The sequence below is a fragment of the Miniopterus natalensis genome, chromosome 9 (genome assembly GCF_054644295.1).
Source record: "Miniopterus natalensis isolate mMinNat1 chromosome 9, mMinNat1.hap1, whole genome shotgun sequence".
Classification (NCBI taxonomy): domain Eukaryota; kingdom Metazoa; phylum Chordata; class Mammalia; order Chiroptera; family Miniopteridae; genus Miniopterus; species Miniopterus natalensis.
The window spans coordinates 43977226-43998605 of NC_142089.1; the positions used below are offsets into that span (position 1 = coordinate 43977226).

Genomic DNA, 21380 nt, shown 5'->3' on the forward strand with positions numbered 1-21380 from the left:
TGCCCACACCTGCTTCCCTTTTCCCTGAATCTATCCTCAAGAGTCATCATTTCCTTTTATCTCTGCCATCTAGGCCTTCCCTCCTCATTTAGGTCTGACCTAGTCTTATCTCTCTTTCTCCGATGCTCCTTAAAGGACTCTTCTCTCTTTCTCTCTGTATGTTTCCTTCCAAATTGTTGTGGACTTTAGAAAGCCAAAACCAACATTCTTGAATTTTCTCTAGCAGTTTCTATGCACACAAGTCTTTTCAACCCAAATTAATTACATTGCCTCAAATTCCTCACAAAGCACAGCCATATGGACATACATTATATTTGAATCCTACATCACACTTTATAGTGGTATTCTAAGTACATAATGAATAGTTCATAGGTCGATGGAGTCTGAGTGATGTCCCCACAACCCAGGGACTGGTAAGCACCTTCCAGTGGCCTTTTCAAGAAACTCTCTCTCTCGGTATGAATTCTGCTGTAATGAGGATGCCAACCAGATACTAACTTCTTAGATAACCCCCAAGTTTTTTGTAAAAAAGTTGTGCTGATCACAATACGGGCTATGTAGGCTTATAACCCAAAAGGCATGGGTTAGTGTCTTCACTTGGCTAGACTCTGGGAGAAAAGCTCAAGGGAATATATTCTAGAATGTGTCCTCTTTAATGTGTTCAAGTTTTAGTACTAAAAATTTCTTTAATTTCAAAGATGCTAATAAATGGCATTCCCCTGAGAATTTAGGTTGAAATTCCTTGCTTTGCGTTATGTGACTTGCATCTGAATTTAGATAAAATATACTGCAGTTAAATGCAGGTTAAAATAAGCAGCCCTGCTTGATTACTCTGGGAATTACTTTTATTTCATGTACTAGCTGGATTTGGTTTATCTAAAACTCAAACTTTAATCAGATTAATAAAACTTTGAGTTGAAAAAATATTGAAAAACTTTAACTTAAGCAATAAATCTAATGATCTCAAACTGTGATACAAGAAATTAGGGCATAAAATATTAAGACTATGGGAGCTTCTACTCGTCTGTCTCATATTGCAAATCTATCAAAATGTATGCTAAATTCCCACAGTGATATTGCATATTTTTCTGCATCACATTAATAACTTTGTCTTTAACCAATTAGTCTATGTTTTATGTTTAAAAAATCACAATTTCATTGTCCTAAGAGCATAACCATTATGGCTCAAATCAATTTGTTCATATCTATGCTATGAACGCATTCTCCAGAGTTCTCAGCAACTCCTTAGACTATTAAATCCCTGTAGTGCACTGTCTACCATACCAAGATTCATTTTGCTGCTAGAGAATTGAGAAAAAAAAAGTGTCTTCACCTGGCTAGACTCTGGGGAGAAAATCTCGAGGGAATATATTCGGTTACTTCATGGCACTGTGTGCTTATGTTCTTTATGGCTGTCTTTCTAAACTTGCTTCCAATTCTCTGTCCTTTAATGTATCTGATGAAAAAGCCACAGATGTTGCTAAATCATGCATCAGATCCATGTTCTGCACGTTTGGGCCTATTTTTGGCTTCTGGCCAGCAGTGCACATTAGTGCTCCAACCCCTGCTGCTCCGATCAGCCTGTCAGGTGATTATGGCCAATAAAAAAGAAAAGTATCTTCCCTGGAATCTAGGGGAAGCCACCTCTCTGGGATTACTGGAGAATCCAAAGTTTCCTTTCTTCTGCAGTTCAGAACCTATCTTTGCCTGGTAGACAGCTGCAAGAGCCTTGGCAAAGCTGACCTTGAGGGAGAGTGACTTCTGAGACGGAGTAGATCTCTTAAGAGTGTATTTCTGTGATTTTCCTATAGGTATCCTGGTGGGGAATAAAGGGCTTTCTCAGCTATATCAATTCTGAAGATAGTCATTAAATTGCTACAAAGATGATTCTGTGCTATGTGATTAGGAAACAGGCTGCGTAACACAGGATCTTTGAAGATTTTTGAAGGCCTTTGAGAAGATCAAAGCTGAAGATAAGAATCAGGTAAATAAACAAGTGTTTACAGCAGAGGATATTTTAATCACAATGGAGGCCTTGTTAAGATGAATACATCTACCCTTGGTTATTGAATATAAAAATTTGAGTCACACCACGAAGTCCTGTGGGCCTAATGTAATTTTACTCCTGAACTAAAAACAAATAATAAAAAACCTCTTTAATGAATGGCACTTTTTTTCTTTATGAAACAGATTTATTCCAATATGGAATATCAATAAAAACATATATTTGGCAAATTAAATTGTTATTCTATGTTAAAGAAAATCCTTGATCAGTTTCAGGCATGCACTTATGAGCCTGTTCACAGATGATCCTGGCTCCATAGATTTTTCATATTCATTTTAGACTTGTTTGAAACCAGACTTCCTTGCACCAGTGATGTGAAATTAAAAGTGACAAATCAAACAATAGTTTATAATATATCTTTCAACAAAACCAGAGAACTAAATTCAGAATATTGCCTTATTTGGAGTTCTGTATCTCTTTTCCCTAAACACTTCATTCTTTCAAGTTCTAAGGGAACCATTCTTGTATTTACTTAGATTATAGAATGAGACATTTTTCTTATAGTACCATCCCCCCAAAAAGAGAGAGAAACTAATTTTGTTGAGTTAGGGGTTAAATATGGCATTCCTTTCCTCAACAACAGATTGACAGCATATGGTGTTTGTTTAGAAATGTGTGGCCATTTTTATTTTTTCACACTTTACTATTCAATGGACATGATGGCTATAAGATTCTTCTAACACTGTGGTCTCCTACCCTCTGCCACCAACAGGAATTAGGAATTTGTTCCTGACCAAAGAGACCCAAGAACAGGTGGTGTAAATCACCTTAGTCAGGGAGATGGAAAACAACAAAAAAGTAAAACAAAACAATTATAGTCAGGCTAATCCAAGGTAGAGGTGAAACTAACCAGAGAATGACTCCAGACCTCCAATACACTCATTTTACATCAGCATACTAAAAGACCTAGCCAAAAATATAATGAATATTCCGTTGAGATCCTCCCCTTGGACCTCCCCTAAAATTCCTGCCTATAGAAAATAGACAAAACCCTCAGGACAAAGAATGCCAGCATGGGCTCTTCTTTGAGCATACTCTCACCCCCTTTCCTCAGGTATGAACTTGCTTTTTCTATCCTAAGCTTTAAGGGCCCCAAGGAGACTTGCACCCAGAAGAGCAGTGGGCAGAGGAGGCTTATCCTGGGCATACCCCCTGACCCTGTTTCCAGGGGCCCTTCCTTTGCTTCACTGTCCCAAGCTTTAATAAACTTATTCTCAGTTTCACCTAGACTCATATCTTGAAATTTCTCCTGCAGGAATCAAGAACCTGGAGGTCACAGGACAAGCAGACAGGAAAGGTCAGTCTGTGCAGCCCCTAGTGCCAAAGCAGTCCAGTGACAGTGGTAGAACTGTGATATGTTCTTAATGGAAATGAAGTTCAACTTGGTCATCAAGTGATGATTAAGTGCCTGCTATGCTTGAGGCACTGATTTAGAAACCAAAGGGGGAGAAAAAGACAAATATGACACAGTTACAATCTAAAGGAACTTAGCTCCACCTGAAAATCTGAAGATAAGATTGAGATGGCATATAGGTCCTTGAACAATATATCTCATCATGACTCTCTCAATGATAGAGTTCTTGCTTACATACATTTTGGCTCTAAATCATGACTGTACTTTTAGCCTTTTCATTGTGAGTACAAATGCATTTTGTGCGTGAAAAGGTTAGCTGTTCTTAGCACATTTATGACTGAAGTAATCTAACAAAAAATTTCAACATTGTACAAAAAAATGTTGATGTTTATGAGTAAGGGAAACTGACATTCAGAAAACATTTAAACATTTTCAAATGTAGATATCAACTGATCTTCATATCAAGCCCAGGAGGTGAGCGTTATTAGACCATTTTACAAATGATAGATAATAGGTTTAGAAAGATTAAGTTAATTCATCTTGCACCATCTAATAAGTGGCAGAACCAAAATTCAAATGCAGGTCTTCTTACTGTTGGAATTCTCCCAAAATAGCTATTGGTATTCAAATCATCAAGTAGGAATGAAAATATTGCCTTTGCGTTTAGAGAGAAAAGTCAGAAATCACCTTGGTTCAAGGAAATCAAATCACACCAGCAAATAAAACAAAAGGAGCTAAATAAAGTATTATGTGGCATCCATTCCAGGGAAAGCCAAGTTCAATCCATGGGGTGAATCTAATGGGATAGAAAGTCAAAGAAAATGTAGAGTTAAGTTCAGGTAGCTATCTGGAGATTTCCCTGGGCTCTTAACTATCTATCTGGGGCTAGTTATGCTGGTCAGTGCAACCTCTTACAGAAGCTGTCTTTAGACTCCAATAGAATCAGCCTCTCAGGCTACTTACAGTCACCAAATGAGAAGCAAGAAATGACTGTCACCTTCCTCCCCACTCAGACTACCTACCCCAACACACAAACCTTCAGCATCAGTGAATGTTTGTTTTCTTCCCCTAAGTTCACTAAATATCTGGGTGGTAATAAATCTCTCCCCATTGTATATATGCAATATATAACAAGAATGGTAGAAAAATAAAACATAGGCAAGTGTCAAGAACACAATATATTTTTTTTTAATTTTTAAAAAAATATATATCTTTATTGATCTTAGAGAGAGGAAAGGAGAGGAAGACAGACAGAAACGTCAATGATGAGAGAGTCATTGATCTGCTGCAGCCCGCAACCCGGGCATGTGCCCTGACCGGGAACCGAACACAGATCGCCTGGATCCCAGGTCGACTCTCAACCACTGAGCCACGCCCGCTGGGCGAGAACACAATATTTTTAAGTCATTCCAAAACTGTCCCTAAAGTTCAAGGGCTAGTGATGCTACAGAATGATTGTGCTCTCGATGACTTGGTCAGGTCATCATCATAACATCAATACTTCTCTTGGTGACAGCACTCCAGTGTAAGTTTTCACATGTTAGTATGACTCTGACTGCTGTCCATATTCCCCATTAGAATGCAACTCCTTTAGGGCAAGGCTCCTGGTTGCTATTGTTACTCATTGTGTTCCAAGCATGCAGCACAGTGATGGGTACTTAGTAGGTACACAGCAGGTAAATGCTATATGCTTGACTGAATAAATTATGTCTTCACATTTTAATGTTTTTTTTTAGGTTTTTTTCATCTGTGAAATGGAAAAAATAAAGCCAATCTCAAAGTGTTGATATAAAAATGTTTTTTAAATATATAAAATGTAATATCTATGCATATGCATATATAGATATATCAAATGAAGTAGACACTAGATATATGATAGGTGTTATTCTTGTTTAATGATAGGGTCTGTTTCTTAGACAGAACATTTCCTCTCAGATGGTAGCAAAATATTAAATATTGAGCACACAGGAAATTATTTTTAAAGAAAAGATGTGGGAGAGTGACTGAAAAGATCATGGCATCATGATTTTAAGATGTGCCAAACTCGGTATCAATTACATGTGCATTATCAACCTCATCTAAGCTTTTCACAGATGTGCAGGGTAGATTAAAAAAAAGGTAGAAGGAGGAGTAAGAAACTAGAGAGAAACGAAAATTGTTGTGGATATGCTGCTATAGCAACCTATTGGTTGATCGTTGCTTCGTACTCAAGGCTCAAAAACAATCTGGTATCTGTTACTCCTAGAAACAGACTGAAAAATATCATGCATCACTCTCTTCTTAACCCCAAGGGTTATCTATCTTTAGTTGCACATTTGAATATATTAATGTTATTATAATATATTAGGATGCTTTAATAATTTAGACTTTATTAGGCTATTTAAAATGTATGTCTTATTTACTTTATCATTTTTAATGAAATCAATAATTTTAGATTAGAGACCTTTGAGCTGCCTTACTTGTGACAGTTTGATTCAGTACGGGGAAGATATTGCCTTTTAACCCTACATCAAATAAACAGCATCTACAGTGCAGGTGTCAGTCCTCTCCTGACTGCAGTGAATCTTGTATCCCTGACAACCTGGCCTCTGACTAGATTTCTCCCCTCTGCTTGAACTGCTTTTCTAACATCAATGTGTCCATGGTTTTAATGTCAAATTTCATCCTACAATATACCAATACAAGCATTTTGCAGAGGCCGCATTCACAAAAATGAAATCCTGGGAAGTCAGACTTGAGCAATGAAACCAGCTCCCTTTCTTTAATCATATATTCGGTGGACAGCATCCCACAACCTAGGGTTGCACTGGTACTAATATTCTCATCAATTTGAGAGTGTATTAAAATAAGAGTGAACCTACTTTATTATTATTACAAGGCTACACAGCTCATTCTTATAAGAGAGTGTATTCCAAAACACCATGTTAGAGGCAGTGAACTCAATGGTGAAAAGGGAAGAATCCTAGCTCTCAGGTCGATTATAGTTTAGAAGGAGTGATAGACAAATAAAAAAAGTTGAATATGGTCTAATAAGTGTTTTGACAGAGGTCAGTTCATGGGGGTATTACTGGAGAGCTTCCTCCAAAAGTAGAAAAGGTGCAGGATAATTTTCCTGCAGAAGGTGACATCTCAGTTGAGACTTAAGGACTAGTGGAACAAAGCAAGCCAAAGCTAACCAGGCAAGAGTGCACATGGAAGGGGCTTATAAGCAAAGGGGTCAACATGTGAAAAGGCCTGAAAGGCAAAGATCATGTCACAGTTTGGGAACTGAAATATTTCAGATGGTTATCAGCTCTATTGTGAAAGGGTAGTATGGCAAAATTCATAGCCAGAGAGGTAAACAGTGACCAAAACATGAAGGTCCATCATGCCCTACTGTGGTGTTAGGGACTTTATTCTAGGGACAGTGAAGAGTCACTGGAGGGATTCAAGTATAACATAAGATCAGGTATTTATTTAAAAATATAACTATAAATTTAAGGACACAGGGGGGGGACTGGGGGAACTGTGTATGCAGTATTGGCCTAGAGCAAGATCAGAGTGGACTTTTTGGATGCTTTTGACAATCCAACTTGTAGTCACTGTCAGTCATGACAGTTATGTCAAGTGCATGTCAAGACTGAGGTAATGGGGTGTAATGGGAATACCCTTAGGAGGGGCCTGGAACACCCAAAACCACAAGTCTGGATACTTGGATAAGGACTCCATCTGGACACTGACATGAGTGGGATCTCCACCCTTGGTGGGCCATAAAATCTCAGAGCTGACCACCCAGCACTAGAGCTTGGCTGTACCTCAGGCCATGTTCAGAGTCCTGCCAGATTTCCACTCTACTGCAGACACCTGACTTGAGATCAATAGCTGCCTCTCCACCTGAGGATGTGGCCAATGACAGGACACTGAGCAGGATGCTTGCTTCTATCAGGTAAGCTCCTTCTCGGTGTGTAACCTGCATGTATCTATGGGCCTATTGGGGTGGTATCCCTTAATAAACTTGGCATCATGGAAAGGCACAAATGTGTGTGAATGCCTCCTTTCAGGGACACTCCCTTGCTTAGAAAAAGTATGAACATCTCAGTTTCAGTGTGTCCCAAACAAACTCAGCCCAATCCCTCTCAAATCTCTTTTCCTGTGTTCCCAGCCTCAGCTAATGGCTTCACCATTTGCCTTGTTATTGAGATAGAAAATTTGAAATTACCTTCAAATTGCCATTTCTTTGCATCTAATCAGTTACTGAAATATACAAATACCATATTTTCTCTCTTGCTTTTTTTTTTTTTAACTGCACAAGCAATACTCTAGTTTCAGCCAATGACATATTCTTTCCCTTCCATTCTTTCCAACTGCTTCAAGAAACATTTTATAAGACAGGGCATGCACGTTTTACTACTCATGAAAAGCTCTTCAATGCCTCTCCAGTGCTTATGGAATCAAGTCCAAATGTCTTACCATGACATTTAAGACCTTCCAATTCTTGCCCTGAAGTGCCTTTCTAACCTTAACTCTTATTACACCTGATTTCACATCCTGTACCTCAGGCATAAAAAAACAACAACAAAGGAACTCTCCACATAATGCTTACAAACATTGCTAGTGTTCTTTCCTTGCCTGTGATCATTTTTGATCCCTTGTGATGTTTGGAAAGGCTTCTCACCCTTTGCTGTCCAGCACAGAAGCTACCTTTCCCTAAAGTGTTTGTTAATGTTCTGATTTGAGCTGAATGGGCTCTTGCTGTGCACTTTTACCAGACTCGATTTAGAGTTCCTTAGGATTTTCTGACTTAGTTCACTGTGGTGATTTTTACGACAAATCATAGACTGGAGATGGCCCACTTTCAACGTTGTTTGGCTAGCCCCAAGTTTTAAGTGTAATAACATATATTTATGTCATACATGGACATGGGCTCTCCAGTTCTCAGTAGTAGAAATGCTCCTACTTGTTCCACATATTTTCCCTTTACCTTGCTGACCTCAGATGACAAAGCTATCACAGTGGTGATGAAGTTGTACTGATAAGACTTTGGTTATTAAAAGAAGTGAAATATCAACAGAATGAAATTAATAAAATAACAAATAAATAAATAAAATAATAATGAGATAACATTAGAAATTCAATGCAGGAATTTATTTCCCTTCAAAATTTTCAAATTATCTCACAGATAGTGCCTAATGCATGTGGTTGAATGAAGAAGTAGAATCTGAGCTCAGTGAGGAAAATCATCTTTAACATGGGGTGGCAATGAAGTTATTTCCAGTTCCATTCTAAATCAGAGCACGTAACTGCTCACTCTTATAAGAATGGCCTTGCAAATGAGAGAATGAAAGAGAGAGAGGAGAGACTTCTAGTCTCTTCTGAGTAATCAAAGTTGTTGTGTAAAATTTAGATGAGGGATATTGACACAAGAGTCAGGAAATTAAGGGTTTGTCTTGCTTTCTGCTGTTTTTAAAAATCACTTCAGTGATTTTTATATTTATATAGGGTTTGGCAAAAGTAGGTTTAGAATTTTTCATATGGGAAATAATATAATAATAATAGTACAAGAATAAAGTCTTTGTTTCATGTATACACAACTGTAAGCCGACTTTTGTATTGTACATACAATGTATTGTACATACAATGTATACAAAGCTGTATATATATTGAGGATAAGTATACACCTGTGAAACCATCACCTGTGAAACCATCACCACCAAGACCATAAACATATTTACCACCTCCTAAGTTTCCTTGAAATTAGATTATGTTCCTCATCCTAAACCTCCCGTCAAGTCATTTAACCTTTATGAGGTACAGTTTTTTCCCCCCCTCAGGTGTAACTTAGTTAAAATGATGGAAGGAATGGATAAGATTATAAAGAGTGAGTTACATAAGTTATATACCATACGATTGCAAAGTCAGCATATAGGGTAAAAGTTGCATGTCATTAAAACTGACCTTGAAAATTCTTTAAACGTCTTCACTTTAAAATACCATACTTTACAAGAGTTTTCAAAACAGAGGGTAAGGACCCCAAGATGGGTACCAAGTGACCTATTGGAGTGTGGGAAGAAAATTACAGAAAGTCCACCTAAGAATGTCCATTGATATCTCATCTTTTAAATCTTATCTGTGGTACTTCATTTAATGTATGCAATGTACTAGTTCAGAAATTTATATATATAATTTGTAAATCAGTATGCATATGTAGTAGTTTTTGCTAAGGTTTAAATTGTGCTCATTGGGATATATGTTCCAAAACTGTGGCAGACTATTGTTTTTATATCACTATCCATGGCTGCAGTAGCAGTTTTATACTACATTATATTAATTACAGACCTTCAACATGAGACTACCCCTTAGGATGGAGAGATACACTGTTAGAGATACATATATGGGAATGAAGACCAATTGAAGGAACAGCAACGTATGTCCCACAGTTTGTCTTTCTGCACCATTTGAATTGTTATTATTATGTGTTTATATCTTTCTTTTCTCTATCTTTCTCATGCAGCACTCCAAGTCTGAAGAGTAGACTCTATGTAAGTGAAATATAAAAATGTGCACATTTTGCAGAACTACCACATATGAAAATGCTTTGAATATCACAATGTGTTATACAAATGTAATGTATTCTTACCTTTGACATAAATAAGTTATGAAAAACAGCCAAGAAAAAGGATCACTGAAGATACAGAGACAAATTTTAACCCATTTTCTGGTTCCCTTGAAAATAAAAGAAGAAAAGAAAGCCCCCCTTGCTCCTATTCCTTTATTAGAGTGCCTAGTGCTCAGGTGAGATTTACGGCCTGCTAGATGGTCGAGGTGTATGTACCCAGAACAGGGAAAAGGAGAGGAAAGGTCACTTTACTTCATTATGACTTCTCAAGTTCATCTCACCTCTGTAAAACCAAGAATGAAAAATCATGATTCCCTAAAGTGAAAACCTAACCTGACTCAAAAAGGTCATCATACCCCTGCATACAGGGAACATAGAATACTCTCCATGGTTGATCTTAGGCATTTCCCTATGCATTCAAGGTGCCTGCGCACATTCTGTGTCTGCGCATGCATGTTTTAGGCACATAGATGGCTAAGCCAAAGCAAAATGGTAATGTTTATCAAATTTCCTCTAAAGCAGGGGTACAGACTAAACAATTAACAGGATTCTCAAATGAGAAATATGCTGACATGATATTGGCTATAAATATGACTTAAAAATGCATGGATTAAATTTGAAATTTATTGCTTAAAATAAAATATTATAGGTACTCGTCATCGAATACAAAATATTCAATTTCTTAGGTATACATTTGCTTTTTATAAATATATCGATGATTTTTAATGGTGACTCCATATTGGCTTTTCATCCTGGAGGTAATCTATATTTACCTCTTTGCAACTTTTGTGTCCCATCTTCAACTATGATGGAAGATGAAGAGGGAAGCCCTGTGGCTATTAAGGAGTTCCAAAAGCATTGCTACTACTGGGCATTTGCCTGAATGTGAGAAAAACAGATAAATACAATTAAAAAGCCTGGAGCAGTTAAACGTCATTGGAAATCAGAAGGTGTGTCTTTCTAGGCCTTGGACAGGGATTGGAGGGCATCTGAAAAAGAGGTGGGCATTCACACAAGCAAGCGAACAGCAACAGTCAGATCTAGGGCTGCGGTAACCACATCTTCACAAAGCTATACAAATCCAGTGCTTTTGCAATACCTATTTAAACATTAGTCCATTCACATTTAATTTATGTTTATAGCCTTAATCATATATGAATGTACTGTTCTTAAGCCATAGGTTAACTTAATTTCATATCATCAAAAATATGATTTGCTTAGTAGTACTTTGCCTGTTCCAAAAGTGTCTTTTTATTGCATATAAAGGGTATATTTCTCCTTGTCAATCTTCTCTATTATTAAGAAAAAAAATGCTTAAATTGGTGGCTCTCTATATAATTGAACACATAACTCTGATTTTCCCAATATTTACATCTATACGAAGTAAAATTAAATCTAATTGGACTGTTCCTGCCAGGTATGCTGAAAGAGACTATAGTGTTAAAAAAAATAATCGCCATTTTATAGCAAGGGATAATATTTTAATAACAAGCATTAAAGCTTGAGTCATTCTCATGATGCTTATCTAAACAATGCAATAAATTAAAGTCAACTGGCTAATATTTCTAATACAAATAATTATATTATCTATGACAGAGACAGTGCGGGAGCCACCTCTGAAGATGGCATCGGATGATTCTCACTTCCTGACACTCATGTCCCTGTGTTGCCCCTCCACACACACACATTGATTAGGATCACCCTGTGTGATCAGCCAAATGCTGCAGAAATGACAGAGCATGACTTGGTCATAAAAGATATGGCAGCTTCTACCTTGGTTTCTCTTGGATCTCTAGTTCTAGGGTAAGTCAACTGCCATATCATGTTGACAGTCAAGCAGTACTTAACTAATGAAGTCCACACAGTAGTTAACTGAGCCTTCTGTCAATAACTAGCACTAACTTGCCAGGCATGTGAGTGAGCTCTTATGGAAGCAGATCCTCCAGCCCACCTTAAGCCTTCCAATGACCAGACTCAGGTGACAGCTTGACTGCAACCTAATGAGAGATCCTGAGCCATAAATGTACAGCTAAACTGCCCCTCATTTCCTGACCCAAGAAACTGTTTGAGATAATAAATGCTTGCTATTTTAAGCTGCTAATTTTGGGTTAACTTGGTACTTGGCAACAGATAACTACTAATTTCAGCGTATACAGGGAAAAGCACATGGGCTGAGAGGTTGACGAATCTAAAATGTATGTTGACAGCAGCTGGAAGTTGAGTGCTACTGGACAGGTTATTTTAAATCTCTGTGTCTCAATTTTGTCATTAGTAAATTAAAAAATAATAAATTGTATGTCACAGGGGGTTGAGGAATAAATAAAAGTATTTAAAGGGCCTGGAAAGTGCTTTGTCATCAGTAAATATTTTTTTTCCTGTTCTTTAAATTTCACTTAATTTGACAAGACTTCTTTTTAAAGGTCTTCAAGTGGATTGTTCCCTGCACATAGAAATGGTTTTTACAGGATGCAGAGAAAAGACTAGGGATGTTCAGGTACTTTCTGGCTTTGTTTGTGTTTATTTGTTTATATTTATTTTAATAAAGATCTGACTTTGAAGATACTGATTTAAGAGGTGAATTTTTATAAACATTCCCTTAAGTAGAAGTGAAGAAAGTACATAAGTTATTTCTGAATATTTTTGTAAGCCCCAAGTATGAAATAAAACTTCTCCAGATCTTGCAAAAATTCTCCTCTACTCTGACAAGGTCTCTGACAGCTTCATGCTCCAGTTAGACACCTTGAGGTTAAGAGAACATTTGGAAACATTCTGTGTCTGTTTCTTCTCTGTCTCTACCTTGATTCCACTATTTTTTGTGTGTCTTTGGCTAAATAAGTTGGGAAATTATAAGTGAATGTTTTCATGTGCAATCTTTCATTTTGCTAATTCATAATCGACTCACAGTCCTTTTATCCTTGGCATTTAACATTGACATTTCAATTGATTTTTGATAGACTCTGAAGGGCCATAACTTAAACTAGGTGCCATCGTGGAGGGGTTACATTCATGGACTCTGCATGAAGATTTGCATTACATTCATGGACTCTGCATGAAGATTTGCAAGATTTCTTGGGTTCAAATCCCAGCTCTGCCACTAACTGTATCAACGTGTGAAAATTATTTAAAAACTCTGTGCTTTTGTCTCTCCCAAGCAAGATGAAAAAAATCATGATATCTATTTTATAGGTTCATCATAAAAATAATATGGTTAATATTTATTAATAATTTAGAACACTGCTTGTCAAAGCAGGTGCTTGTTAGTTTTTCATTTTGATGAAGTAAATATTTGAATGTCCTGGGCTCTGAAACTATCATGTAGAGCCATTTAGTGAGTGTAGCAACCATCACTCAGCAATCATCCTTCTTTCTCCTATTTTCTGCATATATTCAAATGTGTTTTACTATAATATTGAGAGGAATTTATATATTCTAATGGTGCTTGAGAATATTTCCTCAACTATAGCCCTAACAAAGATAAATGTATACTTTTCTCTAAAATGAAAATATGTTTGCCCTTTACAAGTGCATTTGATTTCACAGCTCCTAATTTTTGTCTAGGTATGTGTGTTTCAGAGGGACACTGATGGAGGAAAATTAATTTACCTTTTATAGGAGTGGTTTTAAACTTCTTTTCATTAGGAAAATAATTATCACATAAGTTATGACTAAGAGCACCAACTCTATTTTGCCATATTTGCTATAGGCCAAAATAAGTGGATTAAGGATTATTGTAGCATTTCCCCCCCCCAAATGTTTGCTGTATTTAGGAAAGGGAGAGAAAGAGAAAATGAGAGAGAGAGAGAGAGAGAGAGAGAGAGAGAGAAAGAGATGCCTCTCCCCCCCAAAATTCAGGACATCACGTCACAAAATATTGGAAGCAAAATAGACTTTAACAAATGAGCTCACTCTTGTACTACTGGGAATAACTGTTAGCTTTAAAGAAAGAAATGACATAAACTCAAAAGTGACTTTGAAAGACATGTAAAATAGTTTGTCATTATTTAAACTGTGTGTGTGTGTGTGTAGATCCAGGGATGGGGGTGGGGCAAGGATGTCCTATGAAAGGGAGGCTTCTGAACAGGTGGAATTCAGGCTCTATTCACCCACTCCGTATCTACCAGAGAAGTGTTACTTTCATAGATATTACTTTTTGGGCTTCCAAATAAGATTGCATTTGAATAAAGTAGTTCATAACTTCCAAAGGATTGAGAACTATTCTTCTAGATATGATAGTCCATAAAGATAATCACAAACTGAAAACATCTCCACCTGGATAACCAGAATCTGAGAAGGTTGTATTAGCAGATACATAATCTTATAGGATGCGACAAGGGTGACCCCAGAGAGGTTTGTCTTATTCTAAATACATAAAAACATGAGGGCTTCCATGAAGCTACAAAGAGGTAGATTTAAAATTAGTAAAATCATGAATGAATCAGTAAAAAGAATTAAAAACTGAATATCTTGAATTGTAGAAGAAGTTCTATGCAAAATAGCTGCAAAAAATTTTAGATAAAACCACAGTCATGGTTCAGCCTAGCATTTTCTTGAATACATCCCTCCCTAGTGTTAAAGCGATTATACATATATCTATAGATACACACACACACACACACATATAAATAGATAATACCCTTCCCTCTGCATTCCATCTTCCAGTTAATCCACATGGGTCCCACTCATCTTTGATGGCTGATAAGACCAGCTAAAGAGGTTTGAATGAGCTTACTGGTTGAAAATAGAGAGAAAGTAGCCAAGTCCTGACTTCTCTTGTTCAAACGCTCTTGCAAAGGCCTTCTGAGGCTTCTCGAGGGGACAATCATACAGAGCTGAAGTTAGAGTAGCCTTAAAATCATGTTGGATAGTCCTTTAACCATGTATTTTATTTCCTCTACAGCTCCTTCAGTGACAGAATATCTAACATACAGTGAGCTATAAAACAAAGCGCTAGAATGTCTTGAGGGAGCGTAAGGCAGGCGAGAGGGCTGAGGCTTATGAAGGAAGCCGGGCAGACAGCGGCCCTGATGGCTTTTGGAGTGCTCTCAGGGAACCTGTGCGGGCCTGTGAGAGCTGGTTTACTTCCCAATTAAACATGGTTGCCAGCAAGAGCCATGGTGTGCTGGTTCAGAAGGGAGATGAAATAAAACAATCAGCGAGGGGGGATCTGCAGACATTTCTAAGATCATATAAACCAAATGGACATTTCTTCTGGATGCTCTTAGCTCCCCTTCCTTCCCACGTGGACCCCTTGGTTGGTTTGCCTGCAAGGAGGCTGTGGAGAGTCATTCAAGCCAGTTAAAGAAACTGCTTAAAGTAAGTATGGGAAACACAAACACATCAGCTCCACGTGCTTGGAGCAGAGTGACAGTGGCCAGGTCCTTACTTCTTCTCGCCTTTGTACCACTCGAAGGCCGGAGGCGGCACGCCCGCGCCTTCGCATCTTATCAGTCCACTGCGGCCCGGGGCCATGGTGCCGGATTTAATTTCCTGAATCGTAGGAGCAACTGCAAACGAAACAAACACATCAACTGGTGGGTAAGTAAAAATAATCTTCAGCAGAAATATAACACACATATATTTCCATTCTTTCTATATTCAAAGCAATCTTATACCCGATAGGCCAATGCATCACATTTCCAGTGTTTTATGCTTCTAATACAACACTAGTAGCTTTCAGCTTCATTTTTCAAGTTGGACAATAGATGAATGTTCCCAGGGAGTGTAGAGTAAATGTAATACATTTTGGCCTTGCTTTCTATTGGAAAATGGCATCGGTGAGGGATACACTTCATCTGTACTCCAGTCAAACTCTACTTCAATGATAGCTCTCATTTATTGAATGATCCCTGGGAGCCAGTCACTGGGCTAGGTGATTTTTGTTCATAATTTCCTCACAGTAATACTCAAAGCTAGAAGGTATTATCCCAATTTCACCAATGTAAAAATTGAAACTCAGAGAGGTTAAATAATTTGTCTAAGGTCACACAGCTGCTTAGCTGTAGAATTTGGATCTGAAGTCAGGCATGTTGATTCAAAGCCTGAGCTCTTTCAATATTCCCCATGCATTAAATCTTAGTGACTTTTTCTCCTCAATGTGGTTTCTTCTACCTGGAATGCGGTTCTTCCTAATTCCCACAGATTCAAGCACCAATTTAAGTGTCACCATCTCCAAACCCCTCCCCATTGCTCTGGCTGGAAACAGTTTTCCCTTGTCTAAGTCGTTTTTATAAATTTCTCATACCAAACTATATCTGTCTTGTATTGTAATTATTTATGAGTAGTTCAAGCTTCCTTGTTAGTGTCCTGAAGGCAGGGTAAATATGTGATTCAATTTGCATATTCAGAGATCAACACACAATGCCTTTCACATAATGATGCTTGAAAAGGTTTTTTGTAGCATAGCCATTGCTTTATTTACCAAATAGTTATTGAGCCATCAATAATTGTCATGTATTTCTCAAGGCACATAGCAGTCAAACTCCCTGACATGATGAAGCTTGTAGTCTAGGGGGATGGGAGACAGAGAGTATAAGCAATAAGTATCATAAATAAGTAATTTAAATGAAATGTTAGAATCTGATTAAAAATACGGTAAAAAATGCAGCAAGATAAGAGAAATTAGAGCAAAGACTGGATTGCAATTTTATGTAGGGTAATCTGATTAGGACTAATTGAGAAGGTATTTAAGCAACACAGATATAAACAAGTGAGTTTATGATGTGGATACCTGGAGAAAGTCTTCTAGGAAGAGGGAACGGCCTGCAGGAAGGGTCTGAGGCCCAAGCAAGCCTGATTTGTTTGAGAAATACCAAGGGGATCAGTGTGGCTGAAGCAAAGAGAAAGGTGGAGAGTAGCAGGAGGTGGAGTGTGACGGGTAATTTTGTGTCAACTGGACTGGGTCACACAGTGTCAGATATTTGCTAAACATTATTTCCTGGTGTGTCCATGAAATATTAGCATTTGCATCAGTGATCTCAGTAAAGCATATTGCCCTCTTCAATGTGGGTCCACATCATATAATCCATTGAGGGACTGAAGACAATAAAAGGCAGAGGAGGGGTGAAGTCACCTCTTCTTTGAGTGACTGCTGAGCTAAGAGATCCTCCGAATAGGTGCTACACCATTGGCTCCCCTGGTTCTCAGGCCTTCCGACTAAGGCTGAGCTATACCACCGGCTTTCCTGGGTCTCCAGCTTATAGAAAGCCTGTGTAATCATGAGTCACATTTAGTCTCCATGTCACTTATTTCCAATTTAATCTTTATTTCCTTTCTTAAGGACTTTGCTTTTACTCTGAGGGAAATGGCAAACACTACAAAGCAGGGGTATAATGTGTCCTCTGTTTTAAAGGTATCTGGCTGTTGTGTCGAGAAAAGACCATAGTGAAGCCAGGATGAAAGTTGAGGCCCAGTAGAAAGCTATTGCAGTAAACAAGGCAAAGTTATGTTGGCACTCTGACTAGGGTGGTAGCGCTGGAGGTAGTGAAAAATGATTGGCTTTGGAGTCTGTTGTAAAGTTGGAGCTGATAGTATTTGAAAACTTATGTCCACACAAAAACCTTCACGCAGATGTTTACAGCAGCTTCATTTATAATTACCAATACTCAGAAGCAACCAAGAAGTCATGCAGTAGGTGAATGGATAAGCTGTGGTATGTTCAGACATTGCAATATTATCTGGTGCTAAAAAGAAATAAACTAGCAAAGAAAATAGGATTTCTTGACAGATGTGAAACAAAGAGAGGAATCCAGGGTGACTTCATTTGGCTTAAGTGGAAGGTTTGAATACTGAGATGGAGAGGATGGTATAAGTAGAAGGGTTTTGAAGGGAAACTTTTGGAGTTGTAAGCATGTGCCATTTTTTAAATAGAATTTTAAGAGCAGCTTTTAAGTTCACACAAAACTGAGCAGAAGGCACAGAGATTTCTCATGTATTCTTTGCCCCAACACATGCATGGCCTCTCTATTATCCACATCCCCTACCAGAGTGGTATATTTATTATAATTGATAAAACTACAGTGACACATCATTACAACCTAAAACCCATAGTTTACATTAGGGACCACTCTCGGTGTTCCACATTCTGTGAGTCTGGACAAAAGCATAGTGATATATGTCCATCACTATCCTATCACGGAAAGTACTCTCACTGCCCTAACATTCTCCTGCACTCTAGTTATTCATCTCCACTGCCCCTGGCAACCATTGGTCCTTTTACTGTCTCTATAGTTTTGCCTTTCCCAGAATGTTATATAGTTTAGAATCTTATAATATGTAGCCTTTTCAGATTAGCTTCTTTCACTTAGTGATATGCATTTAAAGTTCCTCGGTGGCTTTTCATGGCTTTCTAGCTTATTTCTTTTTAGCACTGGATAATATCGTATTGTCTGGATGTACCGCAGTTCATCCATTCACCTACTGCATGACTTCTTGGTTGCTTCTGAGTATCGGTAATTAGAAATGAAGCTGCTCTATACATCTGTGTGAAGGTCTTTGTGTGGACATAAGTTTTCAAGTTCTTTGGGTAAATACCAAGGAGAGCAATTGCTGGGTCATACAGCAAAAGTATGTTTAGTTTTCTGAGAACCTGTCAAACTATCTTCCTAAGTGGTGTGCAACCAATGCATCACCACCAGCGACGTATGAGCGTTCTTACTGCTCCACACTCTTGCTGTCATTTGCAGCTGTCACTGTTCCAGATTTCAGTTATCCTAATAGGTATGTAGTGGTATCTCATTTTTTTAGATTTGCATTTCTCTGATGACATATAATGTAGAGTGACTTTTCACATGCTTATTTGCCATCTGTGTATCTTCTTTGGCAAGGTGTCTATGAAGGTCTTTGGCCCATTTTTTTATTGGGTTGTTTAGATTCTTATTGTTGAGTTTTAAGGGTTCTTTGTATATTTAGATAACAGTCCTTTATCAGATGTACCTTTTGAAAATATTCTCTCCCAGTCTGTTGCTTGTCTTTTCATTTCCTTGATAGTGTTTTACACACAGTGAATTTTTTTTTTTAATAAAGTTTAGCTTATCAATGATTTCTTCCCCAGGTCATGGCTTTTGGTGTTATATCTAAAATGCCATCACCAATCCCAAGGTCATCTAGATTTTCTTCTATGTTACTTTCTAGAAGTTTTATATGCATATCTCTTTTCATAAATATTTTCTATCATTTTTTAATACATAGTACATATTTTAAATAACACTACGAGAAAAGGTTCCATATAATAGGAACCTTGAAGACGCAAATACTAATTTATGCAGACAAATTGAGTAAATGTGCACTTTGGATATATTTTAGGTTTCTTTAGAAAGCAATAAAAAAGTACAGAGTTTAATGATTTTTCAATATGCGGTGAATATGAAAACTGTAAACACTCTTACAACAGAACATTGTCTTTCCTTCTAAAAATGCCCTTGCAAATTCATTCTTTTCTGTTAGGGTGATACTTCACTTTGAAATTATACCATCGCTATCTGTTGGTGGTATTTTTATTCTTAATAGTAAAGGTTTAACTTTTCTGGAAAAAAATTTCAAAGAAATATTTTTATTAAAGTGCTTGGTGATAATGGTTAAAAATAATGAAAAATGGTTGTCCTAAAAGTCTGAATAAGAAAATGCTGTGAGATGATATATGTACGCACATTTTTATATACGTAAATATGTAAATAAGTACTACATATATATGTACACACAAACACAAACACACAAACATACCAACATATAAGGAATCATTTAATAATGATTTCTGTGTTAAGTAAAGATTCATGTTCCCCTATAAAAGGCAATAAAATATGCAAAGACATCTATAAATAAAAACCCACCTATTTGTCTATTATGAAACTGATTTGCTTGTGAGAGGTATAGATAAGATTGTATTTTCACTCATGTTCTCACAAACTTTCATCTCTCTTTCTCCCCGTCACACTAAGAAATGAAATCTTTTATGATATCCAATTGTTATTAAAGATGAAATAACAATATGCAATAGGAGACCCATCACAAGCTTCTATTGATAACCTGGTTAGTTTAATTAGTCTCTTGTTTGTCAAGGGGGCCATGACTCATTACAAACAAAACCATGAAATCTGGAACATTGCCTGAAAACCCAGGCGTAATGAACTGAAATAAAAATCTAATTTGTCACTAAAAGGCTTTTATGCAGTACAGAGTGCACATGGCTCAGCACAAGGTGCTTTACCACACAAGTTAAAGAAACATGATCCTGTTGTCTAAGGGTTCATGGGGTGCTGCAATGAATGCCAAAAATGGAAATATACCTACAATGTCATATGGAAGCATATAAAAATGAATCAAAAATTAAAACTGAGCATAATAAAAAGTCCTGAGGGTATTTTTTAAAAGTCCTGAGGGAATTAAAGGGCTATGAGTTATGGGTGATCAATGTGGAGAGGAGAGTCTCGCATAGATTTAATTTTGAGGCTAAAATTCTAAAGTTGAACTTGAAAGCTCTATTGATTATTCTTGGGAACACAAACAAACCCTTATTCATATTATCCTGCCTCTTTTGGAAATGACTGTTTAGGAGGAAGAGGGTTAATCCACTTATTTGTTTTTAAAACCTTCACCACTTCAAGAAATATGTTTATTAGGGATCATATTAATAAAAAATAAGATTCCTGGCCTCACAGGGCTAACATTTTTGAGGTTTTATTTTTTGAGAAGTTTATTTTTGGGGGGAGGGGTGTATATGCATGTGTGAACAGTAAATAATTTTTTAAAACTTAAATAAATAGTAAAAGGTTGATATGAACTGACATGGAAATTGAGCAGGGTAAAAGTAAAGCCCCTTATTGATGAGGCAATACTTGATCAGATGACTGAATGATGTAAGAAAAGGAATCATGTGTTATCTGTAGGAAATTATTAAAATAAGAGGAAACAGAGAAGTCAAAGGCCTCAGTTGGGAACATGCTTGAGGTGGAAACATGTTTAACAGGTTAAAGTGGGAACAAGATGGTCTTTGAATTTTATTCTAAGGAGATGAGGTTCTGGAGATTTGCAGTAGAGGAGTGACATGGTTTAATGACCATTTGTAAAGATTCTTCAGCTGTGTGTGAAACACGGTCTGCAGAGAGGTAGGTGAGGAAACAGGCAGAGCAGCTAGAAGACTATTTTTAGCATGATGAGAAAGTCATTGGCCAATTCATAGGGAAGGCCAATTCATAGGGAAGGCGGGAATTGAGATAAATTTTAATTAATTAGATCATTGGTCATATTGGACCTGAATCAACTCATTTTAGTTAACTGGAAGTGACAGGACATTTATAGTGAAATTTCCAAGTTTACACCATTCTGAACCCTATTACTTTGAAGAGTCCTGTGGCCACAGGAATATCTGATTA

The 21380-nt window shown here is 37.3% G+C and overlaps 1 protein-coding gene across 1 annotated transcript in view; it reads right to left on the reverse strand.

The window, feature by feature from the left end:
* Positions 1 to 21380, reverse strand: part of NEGR1 (neuronal growth regulator 1) — a 724815-nt gene that overhangs the window by 165412 nt on the left and 538023 nt on the right. The window contains exon 5 of the mRNA XM_087820521.1: positions 15398 to 15518. Coding sequence (XP_087676647.1) covers positions 15398 to 15518 — 121 coding nt within the window. The remainder of the gene's footprint in view (positions 1 to 15397; positions 15519 to 21380) is intronic.